Here is a 19723-nt window from a genome sequence, read left to right as displayed (position 1 = left end):
CATTTTAGGACTTTGGTTCTTACAGGGGACTTGAACCAACTGGAGCCATATTTGCTGAACTATTAATCAAACCTAAGTGCTTGAAAATGTCCCTGGCAGACCACTTTCATCTGAAACAGCGTATTTTCTGAAAAGCTTAGAGCCTGAACATCTGAGTCTCTGAATCTTACAGAAAGTTCACGTGTTGGACACTGGTGGCGTTGGACTAGGTACCAAGTGTGCTAAAAGAAGACGCAGTACCTATCCTTGAGGACCCCTTTTTGGTGGGGGAAGGTAACACACTTGGACACGTTGCAGGACAAGGTGATAGGTACCGTGAGAGCAGATTTCTCCTCTTGAGTGCGTAGAAGACACCAGGGAAGTGTCAGTCAGATGCCGTTTCAGTTGGGTCTTGAGATCAGCAGGAGCTAAGAGAGTGGAAGATTGTTCTGTGCACGTGGAATGTGTGCGCTGAGGAATGAAGGCATTAATATATTTGGGACGCGTTGGTGTGATATCACTGTATCTGGAGCGAGTTACATGAGATCCAACTCTGTTAAGATAGAGATTCAGCAGTGTGGCGATTGAAAAGAGGCTATTGGTTTTGGTATCCTCCAAGTCCGTGAAAACTCCGAAGAAGTATTTTCAGTGGTGTTGATGGAAGGAGCTGGACTGCAGGGGGTTGGAGACAGGTTAGAGTGTTTGGGGAAGTTTGTTGCTGAAAGGAAGCAGAGGAAGAGAAAAGGACAGGGTAGGAACGCATCCGTTGTCTAAGGATGTGGGAGTCTTTCTGGGAGGAGGGAGCGCAGCTGTGGACAGGAGAGGCTGGAATTGCAAGGCTCATACAAAAGGCAGTGGTGTCTGAGATGCAGACTAGAGGGTGGTTGAATTGCCTTTTTCTGGGAGATGAGTGGAGTGGATGTGAGAAGCTAAAGATGCTTTTAGAGGTCAAGGGGAGAACAAAAGGTAACGTGGCTCCTGGCCAGCAACCATTGCTTTCTCATTTGCTTCTGCTCTAGTTCCTGCCTATTGACGGTCCATAAAATATTCTAAAAAGGTTGTCCCACGTGTGGGTCACGTTAGCTATGGGGGCACAGCATTGCTTTCACACTGGTGTGTGTTCAGTTTGTGCCTCGCTCACCACCTCTGGTGCATTTGACCATTGGCTCTTCCTGAACGCTCACCTCCCCTGGCTTCTGCTGACACTGCTCTGCTCTGCCCCTGCCCCCACCACCTGCCCCTGTACTGTCTGCTGCGGTGGGTGGCCCAGTGCCCCACCCTCTGGGGATCTCATTCTCCCATCTGTAGACTACACTGGCGACTTTCTGTCAGGGGAGATCCACATCCTCTTCTAGATAGAACTGGATGCCTCTTGCCAGCTATTATACTTGGCCCTCAAAGAGCAATGTGCCCAAACTGAAACACGCTCGTGTGTTCCCTACCCTCTGTTCTTCTGCCGCGCTCCTCAGTGAATGGTCCTGCTACTTCCCGGCCTTTCGGTCATTCCTCTCCTGCTTGTGCCACTCCAGTCGCCAGGGCTGGTGCTCTCACGTGCATCTTCCTTCTTTGTATTCTTAGTGACATTGCTTTAGTTCAGTTACCTGCCTCTTTCACCTGGATTATTGCGGCTGTTTCTTAACCGTCCTCCTGTCTTGACTCATGTAGTCAACCTAATCCATTCTTGGCACTCCGACAGTCATCTTTCTATAAAATCTGACCGTGCTGCTTCCCGGCGTGCACTCCCTCACTGGCTGTGCAGACACCTCGGGATGCAATGCAAACTTCCTTTCATAGCGTAGAAGCCAGACCATTTATGGTGTGATCTGTATACACCTGCCCAGTGCCTTGAGCACGGTTCCCTCCCCCAACACTGTGTGTTTTTGCCTGTCTGACACCTATAAATTCGTTAGGATTCTGCTCATGGATCTGCTGTTGTAGAAACTTTCGGCCCATCCCCAAGCCTTTACATTGGAAGCCCAGGAGTGTCACGTGCGTAGCCAGTCAGTCACTGCTGCGTCCTCATCTGTCCCGTCTGTCTTCAGGACAGACGATGTCAAGGGCCTGGCACGCGTAGCTTCCATACTTGGCCAGTGAATCAAGGTTTGCTGCTTTTCATTGTCCCCAGGTGTTTCATTGACATGTTATTCAGAGTAAAAGGAAAGGCTGTTAATTTTATATGGGGAATATGGTATCTTTTTATTAAAAATTTGTTATTCCCAATAATTATTTAAATCAAGAATGCAATACAGTATTTTCCATTTTAGTTTGTGTTGGTTTCTCTTTTATTGTTTTTTGTGTTTTTTTAGGTTATTCAGCTTCTGAAAGCTGGAAAAGCTAAAGAAGTCTCCTACAACGCGCTGGCCTCCCACATAATTTCAGAGGACGGGGACAATCCAGAGGTTGGAGAAGCCAGGGAAGTCTTTGACTTACCTGTTGTAAAGGTCAGTAGTAAATATAATTCGTTTTATATCTTTTCATCGCGTATCTTGCAAGCAATACGTTGAAGTTTCAGGGTAGCCCTTCTCAGGGTCTTTGCGGAAGTTTTGCTTTATGTGGAAAGTCGCCAGGTGAATGAAGGCCTTTAACATCTCAAACTACCTTTGCTTCAGGCCTCGTCAGTTAAAACAAGATACAGCAAGGTTTCTATATACTATAAATCATCTTTTATACCTCCTATAGGTGTGATCTCATGTTATCACTGACTGGAAGCTCTCTAAGCCAAGGAAACCTGTCGTAGGAAGAGATTTGTTGCCTTGAATCAGATGGGTGTTTGGATTATATATAGTAAGAGTGTGTTTGATTCTGAAAGCAAGCTTAGACCCATCCAGAGCTAACTCCTGAGGAAGGGCTACTTCCATCCCCACTGCGGCAAGTGGTCCTAGTTCAGTTAGACCAGCTGAAGGGCATCCTCTTCATTAATTATGCTGCTTACCTTCTGCCAAGGATCATAGTGACCATTACTCATACTGTCCACCTGGTATCGATCTGGACTGCTATCCACCTTGAGCTATGAGTAGTTTGTTGTGAAAGATCAGGGCTTCAGCTGGTGGGCAAGTTGTGCAGAGTTTGTGTGCTGCTTTGTTGCAGCTGGTAAGTGAGTTAACTGCTGTTAAATGCATGTTTTTAAAATTTGTTAATTTGGTAATTCTGATCCTTCAATTTTCTTTCTTATCTATCAGATATTTATTTAGAAATAGTTCTATACCACTACCGTTTTTTCATCTCTTCAATCCTTTTGCCTTAAAAAAAATCAGTATGAAAGTGATTGTGGTTTAATAACAGTGTTAGGAGTTAAGAAAGATTGCCAGCCAGGCACAGTGGCAGGTGCCTGTAGTCCCAGCTACTTGGGAGGTGGAGAATTGCTTGAGTCCAGGAGTTTGAGGCTGCAGTGTGCAATGATCATGTCTGTGACTAGCTACTGAACTCCAGCCTGGGCAACACAGGCAGACCCTGTCTTTGAAATTAGAAAAAAAAAAAAAAAATGAAAGAAAGACAGCCATTAAGTAGAATTGGGGAGCAGAGAAACTGTCTGGCTCCTGGGAAGTGGTAACCTCACTAGTGTCCAGGGTTTCAAACTCTGCTTTGAAGGCTGACAAACCTGGATTTCGAAAATAAACCTGAAAGTGGATGTCTCAAGAGAAGGTTTTTATAAGCCAAACTCTCGGGAGACTGCTGTCTAAGTCAGAATGAGTATTAATTTGCAGCAGTGAATATGATGGTCACGTTCACGCACAAAGTGCTTGTTTGAGCATGGCCGGCTCAGGCGCACTTCGTGTGCAGGTCCTTTGTGAAGCCTGATTGTCAGCAGGTTTCCTGATTGGTTCACCTGATGCCACTTTGTATGACTTGTGACAGGGACAAGGCTGTGAGCTAGGGCACCCTCTTCCTTAGACCATGCTTGTGTCCCTGGTTTGCTTCCTTCTCCTTAGCTTTAGGGACTGTATCAGTCCCTTTCCCTTCCTACACTTGCTATCACTCAGGCAATAGCCTGGAGCTATTGTCTCATTAAAGTGGCTTTGCATATCTTATGCAGATTTTGTAGTGAAAAGTAGTCTTATTAATGCATTTTGGGGGCCTAGGTCATTGTTGCCTGACCAACTATAGCAGTAGTTCTTAAACCACCCCTTTGTAATAAATACTTTGTAGCGTTCCCTTTATTATCCTGAAATGAATTCATGTACAAAGTATATGTAATATAAATTGCCCAAACTGAAATATAAATGAGAAATAAAAGGAAAGAAAATAATAGTAAGTGTGTGTTTCAATGTGTGAGTACTTGGGTACCACTGTATTAGAGGATGGGATGAAATATTCAGATGCCGCTATGTACGGAATCACTGAATGTAACTGCTACACAAATGCAGACTGATCCTTATATCCCACAGGTGGAGTCGCCAGCTATGAGGTGACATTTTGAGTGGTGATCATTCCTTGGTAAAGTTCTAGGCTAAACACAGCAGTCTTCTTACATTTTACATAGTACTTGTACTCTTGAGAAAGTCAGCATAAAAATACCCATCACTTGTACAATTAGCAGTGAGCTTCTGTGATTGTCACTGTGTTGCCAGTCTAGTTTACTGTAATATATCCCCATCCCACTTCCTTCTCCCTTTGGCTGTGGTACTTTAAACTTGGTGCCAGCATATTTCATCTGTACCTAGTTCAGCATTCCAGCCAGCTGGTAATTTGTGGCAGCACCTATATTGTCCAGGGACTGTTGTGTTACATTACAGGGTGGTAGCGTTTTTCAGAGCTGACCCAGTAGTTTCTGTTCACTGTAGGGTAGTTCTAGTAGATCCTAATATTCTTAGTCTGCACCTATCGGCCGTTCTTATTTTGGATCCTGCTGCTAATAGTGGAGTCTGCATTTAGCTGCCTGAAGGCTGAGACCTGGCTCCCTAGGGGCACATCCCTGGCTCTACCTTGATATTACATTTGACAGAGCATTTAAAAAATAAGGCATGCTTATGCATAGTGACAGTTTATCCATCATTTACATATTTGAATTTTATAAATGTCTAAAACTTGCTTCTTCAGGTACCAAAAATTTTTAAATAGTATTTTTAATAGAGATATTTTTCTCAGTGGTCTTGGGGCATCATTGGAAGTGTTAATTATGCTGACTTGTAGGGGGTTTATTTTTGTATATTGCTCTTTGCCTTTAGGATAAATAGCTCCTTATTACTGTGTTTTTATAGTTCTTCATTTCTGCTTTATACTGTGGCCTACTTCTTTTTCTTTCTTTTTTTTATATATCACACCTTTGCTCACCTTGATTGTGGCCTACTTCTTAACTTTGCGTCATTGTATCTAGACGTACCTGATCGAGGGCCTCAGCTTAATTCACCTTCTTAATTCACTGGACTTTGTGATCGCCACGCCAGCAGTCTCTAAACTGGGATACCCACCCGTGTCCCCAGGGGGAAGGCTCTGCAGGGTGCATGTTGCGTGGGTGGTGGTAGGGGGCATTTCCAGGTTGGCTCTTCCTAAAACTGTCTGGGAACATGCCTGTGTCACAGTGGCCTCTTCCCACTTTACACAAGAGTCATGTCATCACCCAGCCCAGTCTTACAGTGCGTTGGCCCAGGCTCTGAAAATCCCGGACACCAGAGAAAGGGACAGCTAGAAATAGTGGCTTCAGAGAATCCTCACTTAGTGCTCAATCTTGGACCTGTGGGCTCTGAGGGGCTTCTGGTGTACCTGTTGGGAATAATGCTTGGCCCACGTGAGCACGTTCTGTATTCAGAAGAGTCAAAGCCAATACAGTCAAGCCAGGATGCTGGCCCATTCCTTCAGTTTAACTGGAATTTTCCCAAGACTATCAAAAAATGTGAAGATTTTTGGTGGATAAAGAGCTTGGATAGAAACACTAAGTGCTCTCTTTCAGATTTGGTATAGCTTATCCAATAAGTTAAAACCTTTGGTAAAATCAAATCATCATGAAATAATTATCCCAAGAATAGCCATTCCTTATTTTATAAGCTATTTAATATGCCTATCTTACAGAAAATATGCTTATATAAAGTTGTGCTGAAAAATTACATATTTCTTCTAAAAAATGATGAGGGGGCACATCTTTGTGTGAAATTCATTTAAGGTATACATGACAAAAATAGTTTGAAGATCGGCTTGGAACATGAGTTACAGGAGAGCAAAGACTGCATTTCTCTTTTTCATTGTTATATCCTCAGCATCTTGCACATCTCTTCGCAAAATAGATTCTCAATAAATATTTGATGAATGGATTGATGGATAGGTGATGAGTATATATATATGTTTCAGTTGGCTGAAGTTTCTGGAAGTCACCTGCGCCCAGAATATAGTAATGTGGACATTACTGTATATTTAGGTATTATTTTGTGAAGTAGAGCTTCATTTATTAGTGTAATTTTAAAGGTTAAATACAGGAAGATAATTTTTTTTAAATATCTTACTCAAAAAGGAAGCAGTCTGTTTTATAATTAGTCTGAGTTTTGAAATTTATGATAAATTACCAGACAGAAGTAATTTTTATGGTTTACAAACATTGTATCTACTTGGCTTCCCTAAAAAAAAACCTTATGAATTTAGACTCGATCGGATTCGGGATTTGAGAAGGGGCCAGGTGAGGGGCCGACTGGGTGCAGGGGCGGCGGGGTGGGATGGGGGCGGTTCCCTGTCCCTCTGGCTGGGAGGCTGGCACCAGTAAGTGTGCAAACCTGGAATCTAAATGTCTGTGCATTATCATTTTATTTAAACATGGTGGTGGTTCATTTTATAATTGGGTTTTTCCCCGTGGGCGTTAATAACTAATCTTCTCTACGACTTGAATATTCATACTTGTAATCTGGATGTTTTAAGATTGGTTATAACAGTCTTTTAATTTCTAGGAGCAACACTAGTAAAATAATGTCATTTTGATTATAAGTTGAAAACAGTTTTTCATTCGAGGTCCTCTTTTCTTTTTCAGCCTTCCTGGGTGACTCTGTCTGTGCAGTGTGGAGCTCTTCTGCCGTATCCTTTCGCCGGGGCGGGAGGGGAGGAGGAGCAGCTCTGGGTTGCAGGTGGAGATGAGAGTCACTGAATGAACAGTGGGTTCGTTGGTTAGGGCAAATCGTTTTGTCTGCATCCTCTGCCCCTCCTGTTTTCCACCCCTCACCACACTTCATGTACCTTATCCCGTGCAAAAGGGGGACCAGCTGCGACAAGTAGCTCTAGGCCAGGAGCTGGCAGGCACAGGTTCTAGTTCTCTCTGGCTTTCGTGATGCTAGGCAGACAAAGAATCTTTCTAAAATTCTGTCTGTGTGAACCAAATCATGACCTATTTGAAGGCTAGATTGGGGAAGAGAACATGAGAAGAAAAGTTTTAGTTTTATAACATACATTGTTAATCTTTTTAATTGCTTTGGATGGAAGGCATATTAATTCAGTACACATATGCTGTGGGTTGGGTACTGGAAACAGTTGTAAGAAGACACAACTCTATCTGCAGGGAGCCTCCTTGCGTGCTTGTGTGTGTTCATGGCGCACTGCCTGCTGTGTGCCCGCTCTAGCACTGCGGCGGGATCTGAAAGGCCGCGTGCTGCGGGCCTCCTGCTCTCTCTGCCTGGCCTGACGGCTCCTGTGTCACTCTTGAAAGGATGAGCTTCCCTGGCGAGTCACACCAAGCACCACCTGATGTGGGAATCACTTTTAAGAATACCTGATACCATATAGTTATGTTGTTAAAAATTTTAGACCTGGCAAGGGATTATGTCATTCACCCTGTGGCTCTGCCAGGACCTCAAATAAACAGAGAAAACATTCCTTTAAAAGCAGTTATTGGCTGGGTGCTGCAGGTCACGCCTGTAATCCCAGCACTCTGGGAGGCCGAGGCGGGAGGATTGTTGAACTGAGGAGTTCAAGACCAGACTGAGCAAGAGCTAGACCCCATCTCTACAGCAATAGAAAAAATAAGCCAGGCGTGGTGGTGTGCACCTGTAGTCCCAGCTGCTTGGGAGACTGAGGCAGAAGGATTGCTTCAGCCCATGAGTTTGAGGTTGCTGTGAGCTAGGCTAACGCCACGGCACTCTAGCCAGGGCTACAGAGTGAGGCTCTATCTCAAAACAAAAAAACAGTAGTTCTTGGAGGATGTGCAGAACTTTAGCAACTCCAACTGAAAAATTCTAATATTTCTCATCTTCTCATCTATAGGGTAAAGAGTTGGAGGGAATTAGTTCCTGGGTGTTTTTTTTGTTGTTGTTGTTATTTTGTTTTTGTTTTCTGTATAAGCACAGGTAAAAAAAACTGGAAGAGGGATGGATATTTTTGAGCATGAGAAGCTAGTTTTTCTGTTCTAGGTCATTTACTCTCCACACAGTACTTCCTTAAGAAGCTGTCATCTCCTTTATTTATTATTTATTTTAAATTTCAGCATATTACAGGGGTACAAATGTTGAGGTTACATATGTTGCCTTTGCCCCACCTGAGTCAGAGCTTCAAGCGTGTCCATCCCCCAGACAGTGCGCACCACACCCATTATGTGTGAATATATATATCCATTCCCTCCCCCCCCCCCCCCCGTGCAACTGCTGATGAATGTTACCACTATACGTGCACATAAGTGTTGATCAGTTAATACCAATTTGATAGTGAGTACATGTGGTGGTTTTTCCATTCTTGTGATACTTCACTTAGTAGAATGGGCTCCAGCTCCATCCAGGGCAATACAAGAGGTGCTAGATGACCGTTGTTTTTTTGTGGCTGAGTAGAACTCCATGGTATACACATACCACATTGTATTAATCCACTCATGTATTGATGGACACTTGGGTTGTTTCCACATCTTTGCAATTGTAAATCATACTGCTATAAACATTCTGGTCATCTCTTTTGAGCTCTTACTTGCCTATGCACAAGAAGCCTGAAGGAATGGGAAAAGGGAACCCAATCCCCCATACTCTCTGGTAGACGTTGTACTCTGAGGTTTGCCTTTGTTAATGTTTCCCAAGTCTTTGGGAGGAGACAATCCTGAGCCTAGATAGGAATATGAAAACAGATCTTGGATAATGGGGGTGAAGGTGTCAAGTTGGACTCCAGAGTTTATTTCAGTTGAGGAGGTCTCAGATGTTTATAAAATTAGTCAATATATCTATCTACCTATATGGGAGACTTCACAATTGTAGTAGAATTTTCAATCTGATACTTTTCTTAATTCCCCTATCTTAATAGGTATATTTTTCTCCTATGGGGAAAGAGAAGTAATATTAATACCTTAACCCATTTTAATTTCTGCACACTTCACACTGTTCAAAAATAGTCATTGTGTTTGCTTTAAATAGACTATAAAGTATAGGCACATAGAGATCATGTCTGCCTCATATTTAGCCACATTCCCAGTGTCTGGCATATAGTAGGTTCTTAGTAATCATTTTGGTGTTTTGTTTTGTTTTTGAGGCAGAGTCTCGCTCTGTTGCCCCAGCTAGAGTACAGGGGTGTCGTCATAGCTCGCTGTAACCTCAGACTCCTGAACTCAAGCGATCCTCTGCCTCAGCCTCCCAAGTAACTGGGATCACAGTTGCGCACCACCACACCCAGCTAATTTTTTCTATTGTTTGTTTGTAGAGACGATGTCTCTCTTTTGCTCAGGCTGGTCTCGAATTCCAGACCTCAAGTGATCCTTCCACCTTGGTCTTCCAGAGTGCTGGGATTACAGGTGTGAGCCACCATGCCTTGCCTCAGTAATCATTTTGAACAAATTTTAAAAGTCAGTTTTAGACCTAGGTAGGAACTATATGTTTATTCCAACTCTTGTTTTATAAGGGAAATTGAAGCTCACAATTGTATTGCCTAGGTTCACTAAGTTAGTGGTGATAATAAAGCTAGAACTCAGCTGAACTCTTTTATGAAAGATTCTTTCTGTTGTGCAGCAGAAGCAGTCACGTTAATGCTTCATTGTAAAATAAACTGAAGATATTTTAAATTTGCTGTTAAAATAGTTGCTGTGCCATATGTGTGCATGCATGTGTATATGCATGTATGTTTATGTATGTGTGCATAGTTAGCTATCAGAGGTCAAATGGTTTCCCCCATGAGTATATCGTGCCTATTTGATTTATTATGTAAGGGCAGAGGTTGGATCTTAAAATGTGCTTTATAGAAAATTGCTCAGTTCTTTCTGTGCTAACTGCTCCTCTTTATTCTGGTCTGCCCTGCACTCTCTTTGCCATCTTAGGTCTGTCGCTTTCATAAATGGACTGAGTGGGAGGGAGGGGTGGGTAATGTCTGTTAGCAGAATATAGGCTGCACTAATCTTATTTCATTGTGATCTTAATAACTATAAAACAGAGTAAATGGTTTTTCCCCGGAGTCATGTCAAATATTTTTTGGAATCACTGCCTGCCTTTCTCAGGTAAGCATGGTTACAGCGGGTCTTGTGTTATTTGCATATGACAGTTCTGAGTTTTTCTATGATTGCATTTGTCACCTATTTGTTAACCAGTTTTAGAGAAGCTATTTAATAAACTGTATATTCAGTATGAACTTACGACACCCTTAAATATATTTAAATATCCATGCTTTTAAGATTTAAAGTTTTTAACGGGTGAAAATGGTCTAATTTAAAAGATTTAAAACTTGAATATGAAAAAATACTAAAAATGAAATTAAAAGATGACAAGGAAAATTCGGTCAGAAATACAAGCAAAGAATTGTCTTAATAAATAAAGAAACATAATGAATTTCCAGGTTATAAAGAGGAATTCGAAATAATAAGTATAACAAAGCATTAAATATTCTTTATATTCAAATACACGAACATTTTAGCAGCAGTGAGATAAGAATTTTTGTTCATCAAATTTATAACAGTGCATTCGATGCTAATGGATATGCTGAAAACTCCCCTACTCATTGCCTGCACGAGGCAAATCAAGGTAACAGTTTTCTAGAAAAGGTTAGCAGTGTCAAGAGCCTTAAAGTACTCATTCTGTTCTCCCCCGCAGTTCCCTTCTGTTAGAAATTTATCCCAAGTTGATAGAAGTAAGGACAGATTGACATATAAAGGTGTTCACAGCATTATTTATAAGATGGTAAAATCAGAGACAATCATCCACTATTTGGAAATGTTTAGGAAACCTATTATATATACTTATACAACAGCTGCATTGCTATTTTTGAATTATGTTTTATGGAAATATGTAAAGATCAGAGAAATGTTTTAAAAGGAAAAAAGCATGATATAACATAGGTATTCACAATATTATATCATCAAAATGAAATATATAAGAAATATCTGAGCAAAGGGACCAAAATGTTAAGAGTGGTTAATTCTAGGTAGTGAGAGAAGTGAATATTTGGTATTTCTTTATTGTATTTGTCCTCCTAACCCCCAGCTAAGAAACCTCAAGTTATAATAAACTATAATAAAAAATCAAATTGGCATTGTTTAAACTTGTTTTTAAATTACATGGAATAATTTGTTTCAGATCAGTGGTCCTTAGACAGGAAGAAGTGCACTGTAGAGTGACCCATCTCATTTGACCTGACAACCTCATCCCAGGCTGTCATTTTGGTGCTTGTAGGTGGTATTTTTTGTGTTTTTTTTTTTTTTGAGACGGAGTCTTGCTTTGTTTCCCAGGCTAGAGGGAATGCCGTGGCGTCAGCCTAGCTCACAGCAACCTCAAACTCCTGGGCTCAAGCAATCCTACTTCCTCAGCCTCCCGAGTAGCTGGGACTACAGGCGTGCGCCACCATGCCCAGCTAATTTTTTCTATATTAGTTGACCAATTAATTTCTTTGTAGTAGAGACGGGGTCTCTCTCTTGCTCAGGCTGGTTTCGAACTCCTGACCTCGAGCAAAGGCCTCCCAGAGTGCTAGGATTACAGGCGTGAGCCACCGTGCCCGGCCTGTAGGCCTGAGAGCCACCGTGCCCTCAAAAATACCACCTACACCTCAAAAATACCACCTGTAGGTGGTATTTTTGAGAAACTATTTAGTCTTCCTTCTATATGCAAACCTTTGAGAAAGGGGCATATCAAAGATGTTAGGTGAAATGGAAAGGAATTTGATCATAACCTCACATTTCCTCGTATGTTTGACAGGATTAGGGAACTAGGTAATTTTGGTTTCGTAGTGTTAGGTTGTTGGCCAGACTCAACTGTTAATACAAAGGATACTACCAGTCTGGATTTGTTTCTCTCCTTTGTCTAAGAAGTAAGTAAGTTAGTTTATCTGTGGTTTCTGTGTTTTTGTTTCTATCTTGTATAAATTCTGGAAGTTCTCTAAAATTCTCTCATTTTGTTTTTACTACATCAATTTGATGGAGAGCCTTAAAAAAAGCAAAATTGCTTCTTTTTTTTCTCTTAAACAGGAATTTTGTTGATGTTGTATTTACAGTGTTTTTTCATGTCTGTTTTAAGTGTATGTTTACATGAATGATCTTTAAAGTTGGCTAAAATGAAAAGTTTTTAAAGCTGGGTGGTATGGTTGCATGTAATTTTTATTGTTTTCCTTATACTTCTCTGTATGTTCCAAATTTACAATCAACATCAGAAAAGTTTTTAAAACATTTTTTTATTACTACTTATGCATAAACAGTGTACTTTGGCTATAATGTGAATTTATTATGTAATTATTTACATTGATTGGATTTCTGGGTTTCTGAGACTCAGAGCCCATTATCCAGACAGGATTCAAATTGCATGAGAAAACAACAGAGGAAGAAGGGCCACGCTGAGCCTGGGATGGGCCAGGGAGTCCTGGGGGTGTTTTTTAGAGATCAAGGTCACAGTGACATGGGATTTAGCAGACTTGGTGAAATAAATGAGAAGAACAAAAGTATATAAGATGATCACAGGGCTTTAAATTAGGTAATTAGAAATTGTTAAACCTTCCCTATGAATTTAGCGCCAGAGAATACTATTAGCCTTGCAAAGAAAGAACTAATAGTTACAGTCAACAGAGGTTATGATATTTGTAATAGATTGTTATGTAGTACGCATTATAAATGAGGTATTGTACACATGATACATGCATGACAGAATGCCAAATCAGGAAACAGGCTTGCATGTGTGGGTTCAGGAAGGAAGGCCTCCATCTGGGCTGCAAGGTGAGGAAGGCCTTGGTAGTGGGTGTGCGCTCTGAGTGGGCTGGGAGGAGAGGCGGGGGGGGCGGGGGAGGCATTGCACACAACGCAGGATGGAGGGAGAGATCCGCAGTGCACAGGAGGCAGCGATGAGGAGACCGAGTCAGAGCCAAGGCTATGTGTCTGGGTGTAGAAGGAAAAGTGGTCGGATAGGAGGATGTTGGAGATGATAGCAAGCCTTGAAACCAAGGTTTGTGAGTTCGGATGGGTATGGTAGGCAGCAGAATGCTTCTTCACTTTTTTTCTTATATACTTAATTTTGGATTATAAATGTTTACATCAGAAAATTTGGGAAATAGAAAAGCAAACAAAGTGACACTCACCTGTGGTGGTTGCAGGTGAAACCGGTCTGTGAGCGCTGAGCGTGGCGTGCGGGCAGGGCAGACTGGAGTTCCGACAGGGTGGAGACCCAGGTGCAAGGTAGCAGGTAGAACAGGGAACCCGGCAGCAGGTGGGGCTCAGCGGGTCCCGGTGTCTGGGGACACTGCGTGCAGCTCTGTGCCAGGCCCGTGGCGGGTGCCTTCCTGTGGGGCAGGAGCTAGAGGCGGCGGCGAGGTTTCAGATGCCGGCCCCCGTGCAGTGGGAGCATCGCTGAGCAGGTGGAGCGCAGAGGGAACCTGGTGTGAGTGAAGGTGACGACACTGGTGTAAGACGTGTAGTTTGGGGTGTCGAGCTGTCCAGACGTAGGGGCCCGGAGGTGCTGTGGCGTGAAGGGCAATCCCTCGGAGCATGGTAGAGAGAGGAGCAGATAACTGGGAATGCAGCTCTGGGTAACATGTAAAGACATTTGGAGAAGAAAAAGGAGCTTGAAAATAATAGAGATAATATTGGAGGAGTAGAATGTTATTTTTAGAAACCAAGAATAAAGTCAGACTGAATCATTTTTATTTTTTTTTAATTGCTGGGCATTAGCAGCATCCTAGATAAAGGTTTAAAGCATAAGTCGGTAGGAGAGAGTTGTACTTAGTTTCATGTGTTCCCTCAGTCCTGATCTGTGACCCAGGAGGAAAAGGGTGACAGTAAGTGATACAGGCGCAGTGATTGGCTCAGTGAGCGTCACGCAGGCTTACGGGGCTATGTAGGTTTTGGGCTCTGGGCTGAGAAGATGCCAGTGTAGTCCCCGTTGGGGCAGGGGGAGGAAACAGTTGGGTGAGCAAGCTGTCAGGGAACACGAGTGTCCAGATTCTTAGTGGTGGAAGAGTGTCATTTGATCACATGGTCCGGGAAGGGGCCTGTTGGGACAAACTTAGCAGAGGTACTGCTCACCCCCCTCCAGGTGAAAGGCAGAATTTTATATAGGTGCTAACCTTGTCAAGGGGAGTGGCTGGGTCTGGCGCACAAAAAGATGAATTTATCAGCAAGCTCTTTGATAGTATTTTGTATCCTTTTAGCAAATTCATTAGGTAAGAAAATATCGGGATAGACACGCTTGAAGCTCTTACTCGGGGGAGGGGGGCATGGGCAATATATGTAACTCTAACATTTGTACCCCCATAATACGCTAAAATAAATAAAATAAAAAATCAGAACCCAGAATCGATATGCTCTTTATGGGTCACCTAGTATACTTACTGTCACAGTTCATCGCTTACCCCAGTGTGTCATGGGGTCACATAGAAAACACTCTTTTTAAATTGAGAAAGATTGTTCTAATAAGGACGGGGAGACTTCGATAGTAGCTTATGTGAGGAAACCCTGGAAATTTTAGTTTAAGAAAAGTGCACTGGGAGCTCTGATATTTTGTGGTTGCTAAAAAATGTTAACTTGGTCTTAAGATATATTAATAAACCTATGTACAGTGTGCAGCTAAGGGGCTTTGGTTCAACAAATCCTTGGTGAGTACTTCCTTTGTGACTGGAAGAATGAATGCAAAGGAGTACAGAGTCATTAAGACGTGGTTTCCCCTCAGCATACAGTCTAGAAGGGGACAGACGTGTGAATAAAAATGGTATGTTGCAACATGTGCACAAACGCAAGTGGGTACCAGGTATAGAAACAAACAGTTGGGAGCGATCATGCTGGTTAGTCTGCCCCGGTGGAGACCTCGTCCGCACACCGCGGCACCCGTGCACACGCGCTCACACACACACGCCAGGCAGGACCCGCCTCTACAAAAGGACTGTTTGCTTGGTGGTTCTCAGTGACCTTCTGTCTTTTCCCCGTCAGGGTGTTGATACAAGCTGGAGCTCTTTGTTGGAGTCTTCCAGAGCTCTCCCAGGGAGAGGTAGGGAAGGGAGCTTGTGCCAGCAGAAGTTGGGAAGCACAGAGATCATCCTCCTCCTCCTGACGCGGTATTGATGCAGGCTGAGGCCTCTGTTGTAATGTGCTGGGTAGGTTTCGGGGACTAGGTCAGGAGTCTAATGGAGAGCCTGGCCAGGTTATAATTTACATCTCAAAGACTGAAAATGAAAGTCCTTTCCATTCTGTCTCAATCAACAGTATTTCTTGACTGCCTACCCATGTGCCTTGCACTGTACTAGGTACTGTAAAAGATACCAAGGAAGTTTAAGACGACATTTTTGTAAGACTCGAGTCTTTAGTAAGTAGCGTTAGAGTTCATAACCAAGATGGAATAGGGAGCAAGTCACATAAACTAGAAGGGAGGAGGGTCCTCCTGGGGGTGGTGAGGCCTGAAGGAGAAGGGAGGGCGTTCCTGACGTTTTAAAGGAGAGTGTTTATTCCTGGGGTGGCACAGAGATGAAATTCTAGTCCTCTCCTCCTCGTTGCCTTATGGGGTGGGAGACGAATAAGCAGTCATAGGGTGTGAGAAGTATTTAGATCTCTGTCCAGCTTGTTTGTGGGGTTGCAGCAGTAATGATACCTGAGCTGGGTCTCGGAGGAGGAGGAGCTGAGGGCTGGGTGAGGCCGGGACGGCGGAGCGTGTTTGAGGAATGTCATCTAAGTATGGCTGGGTTCAAGGTGCATGTGGGTGGCACTAACGAAAAAAGGAGGCCAGAGATGGCCTGGACACCACGTGGGGGGGGGGTTCTGTGTTTTAGCCTGAGGGCATTGAGGAGACACCTGAGCTTTACTGGCCAGCATAAGATTGGTATTTTGGAAAAATGGCTTTAAAAAGGGTACTTTTCCCCAATTATAAAATTAATGCTTTTGAAAATTTGGAAAATACAGAAAAGTATAAAAACAAAAATGTCCCCATAATCCTATCACCACTAAGTAACTATTGTTAACATTTTGGTGTGGAAAGAGCATTCTTCATTATTAATTGTGCTCATGGAGACTCGTTAAATGAGCTGGTGTGGATGTTCAAAGTCATTTAATCCAAACGTACAGCAGTGAGGAATCTGGGTCATGGAAGTTTTCCAAGTTGACAAAAGCTAGTTGTTGGAGACACCATGCTAATTCCAGGTCTCCTGCTCTCCTCCCTGTCTGATGCTCTTTCCACAGCAACACGCCGCATCCTGTTGGGCCTGCGTCTGTGAACCAGGCCACGAAGGATAGAGGGCTAGATTACTGCAGTCAGTAAAATAAAAATAATACTTAACTGACATATAGCCAAATCTTGGTAATAAAGGCATATCAAGATTATGGTTTTTAATTTCATTTTGAATAGAGATTATATAATGAGTCATTGGATTAATCTGTGTTATCATGTAATTAAATCTCAACTCTCCAAATGCTGCAGGATATAAATGTTTTGTGAAAGCCTATAATAAAAATAACCTGGTCCAATCTTCTGAAATGTGGCACTGACTTACTGAAATTAAAGCAATATAAAATAATGATTTGAAAAGTGATTTTAGAAAGTTACTATGTTCTCATTAATATTCATAGAGTAGTGTGGAATACAACATAATTTCTAGAAATATTTGTGAAGTAGATGAGAGTAGATGAAGAATGTTAGATTACTGGCAAGCTGCATACTAGAAATTAAAAAGAAATTAATGTGCTACTTTATACTATCAATACTTTAAAAAATTAACTTGAGACAAAGTTCAGGATTCTTCAACAACCATAATCATCAATTTATAATAAATTTATCCAGAAAAAAATTTACTTGGTTAAATGATTATCTTAGAATTAATACTCGTATCTTTATTTTTCTTAAATGTTCCTTTTTCCTCTCAGACTCTAAAATTTTATTTTTTCTAGAAGTTATTTTTTACTTTCCCAGTAGTAACTGCCTTAGAGAAGATGTATAGAACAGTGGAAAAGTACAGGTCGGACTTAGACCTGGGTTTAGACAGACCTGGGTTTTAAAAGCCAGCTTTTACAATTATTAGGTATAATTTGGTTGTTTCCTTGTCTTTAAAACGGGGCTAATGATTCCTATTTCACGTGGCGGCTCTAAGGAGTGGGAATATACACAAAGCACTTGGCACAGTTCCTGGCACATAGTAGGCAGGCAATAAATGGTAGCTGTTTTTACTGTTACGGTGAAAGCCTGTTAATAACACGCCATCATAGCTGGAGTCTTCATCACTATGCAAGCATGGGGATTACTCCTTTTATGCTTGCCTTCTTTCTTTTTTTGTGTCTTAAAAAAATATCCATGTTTTTCCCTGGGCTGACAAACCACTATATTTTTTATCTTTTTATTTTATCCATTTCATAATTAGTATTTGTTATCCATTAGCATTAAGCAGTTCCTTAAATACAGTTTTGATATTGCAATTGTATTTAAGCATTTTTAGAAATGACATAAATGGAAGCTGGAATGGAGTATTAGGTCTTTCTCCTTTTTTTTTTTTTTTTTCCCCTGTGTTTTTTATGGTTATAGACTGAAATAATCCTCCATTCAGTTTTTGAAATGTGGGTATAAATTTTTTTTATTCCTTTGGTGATAAGGCAAAAATAAGTGATTTATACATAAAAACTGTTGTGATAGGAATAAAGTTTTTATTATAATCAAATAGTTAAAAAAAAAAGCTTCTCTGTTTTTCCACTAATATTCCTTGGTTAATTTCATTTAATAAAGGGGCAAAGTAGATAAAGTAAAATTGTTATGCTATCACACTGTATTCTAATAGTGAGGTAAAAATATAAGTGTGCACAGATCAGAGTGTTTGGTAAGAGCCTTGTTTCTCACTCTGTGTCAGGTGTCGTCTGAAGACAGAAGCGCCCTGTGGGCTTTGGTCACGTTCTACGGGGGGGACTGCCAGCTGACGCTCAATAAGAAATGCACACACCTGATTGTTCCAGAACCAAAGGGGGTAAGCACTGCGTGCGCATTCTCCTTTTTGTACGTCATTGGAGTATTTCCAGTAATCAGATGTCCCTTTTGAGCTTCTTTAAAGTTAGTTATTAGATTCCATTTACAAAAGCTGATTATATTGGTTTACATTATTTATAATCCAGCTTCATTTCACATTAGATGTGAGATGATTGTAAATTATATAACGAGCCAGATGTGACTTCTAAATATAAAGAAATTTGGCTTTATTTCATGGGGAAAATAGGAACTTTTTTTAATCTCTATAATTTCCTTTCAAATCTAGTAAAACTTTGGTTCCTTTTTATTCATGAAAAAAATGTATTTTTGGTCCCCTTCACAATTGTTTAAAAGATCTATACCAGGTATAATTATAAACATGCATTTGATGAAGTTTTTGATACATTTCCTGCTCAATAAACTAGAATATGTAAAAACTACATTTGTCTTGATAAACACAGGGCTTTCATCCCTAAGCACTGGTGTGGCCATATGGATTTTTGTTCCACAAGGCGGGTCTCTGGGGACTTGTTAGAAATGCAGTTGTCCAGCCCTTTCCCAGGTTTACTAAATCAAAACGTGGTGGTGGGGGGGACGGGCGTACAGTCTGTGTTTGGTCAAGCCCGCTGGGGGGTGATTCCCTGATGCATACTAAAATTTGAGAACCACTATTGTATGGACAGCAAATTTTTTACAATTTTTGTTTGTAATTTTTAGAATCAAGTTTAGTATATTTATAGTAGAAAAGTCTTTTAACTAATTAACTTTTTCCATATATCAGTCCTTGCCTTCATATTTTTTTCATTTGCTTTCAATCTGAGTCAGTATTATTATATTATTTCATCTGAGTGCATTGAGTGGAAGGCTGGTACAACCATACAAACCTCACCCTACCAAGAGTATTCAATTTTATACAATCTTTAAAACTAATCAGAAGTGATCCACAAATGTGTGCTGTTCATTATGCTAGTCTTCTGACCATAATGTAGATTTTGGGCCAGTGAGTTTGGTTAGTATTAGTAAGCCACACTGTTCACCAAGAAACTGAAAGTTTATCATGTGACTCTTAGATTTTACTTATGTAAAAAAATTTATATTTTACATGACAATTTAAGTGATAAATAGTACCTTTGGGTTACATTAGTTGGTTCTTTTTATATTAATATTGATCTATAGCTAAAAATCTTTTGCTTTTACATAGCTAGTTTAATAGGAAAATGAAATCTTTATAACAGTTTGTTTTTGTTTTTTTTTTTTTTTTTGAGACAGTCTCACTTTGTTGCCCAGGCTAGAGTGCAGTGGCGTCAGCCTCGCTCACAGCAACCTCAATCTCCTGGGCTCTAGCAATCCTTCTGCCTCAGCCTCCCGAGTAGCTGGGACTAGAGGCATGTGCCACCATATCTGGCTAATTTTTTCTATATGTATTTTAGTTGGCCAATTAATTTCTTTCTATTTTTAGTAGAGACAGGGTCTCG

The 19723-nt window shown here is 41.4% G+C and overlaps 1 protein-coding gene across 3 annotated transcripts in view; it reads left to right on the top strand.

The window, feature by feature from the left end:
• Nucleotides 1–19723, top strand: part of PAXIP1 (PAX interacting protein 1) — a 60282-nt gene that overhangs the window by 1219 nt on the left and 39340 nt on the right. For 2 of the 3 annotated variants that reach the window (XM_020289634.2, XM_076006754.1), the window contains exons 2-5: nucleotides 2286–2420; nucleotides 6929–6972; nucleotides 10285–10348; nucleotides 18136–18249. In XM_020289634.2, the coding sequence (XP_020145223.2) occupies nucleotides 2286–2420; nucleotides 6929–6972; nucleotides 10285–10348; nucleotides 18136–18249 (357 nt within the window). Of the gene's footprint in view, nucleotides 1–2285; nucleotides 2421–6928; nucleotides 6973–10284; nucleotides 10349–15262; nucleotides 15409–18135; nucleotides 18250–19723 lie in introns of those variants that run through there. The other variant, XM_076006753.1, reaches the window with a different exon arrangement.

This window comes from Microcebus murinus, chromosome 9, assembly GCF_040939455.1.
Source record: "Microcebus murinus isolate Inina chromosome 9, M.murinus_Inina_mat1.0, whole genome shotgun sequence".
In the NCBI taxonomy this organism is placed as follows: Eukaryota; Metazoa; Chordata; class Mammalia; order Primates; family Cheirogaleidae; genus Microcebus; species Microcebus murinus.
Note: the sequence above shows the minus strand (reverse complement) of the source record. Positions and strands in the feature narration are given on the sequence as shown.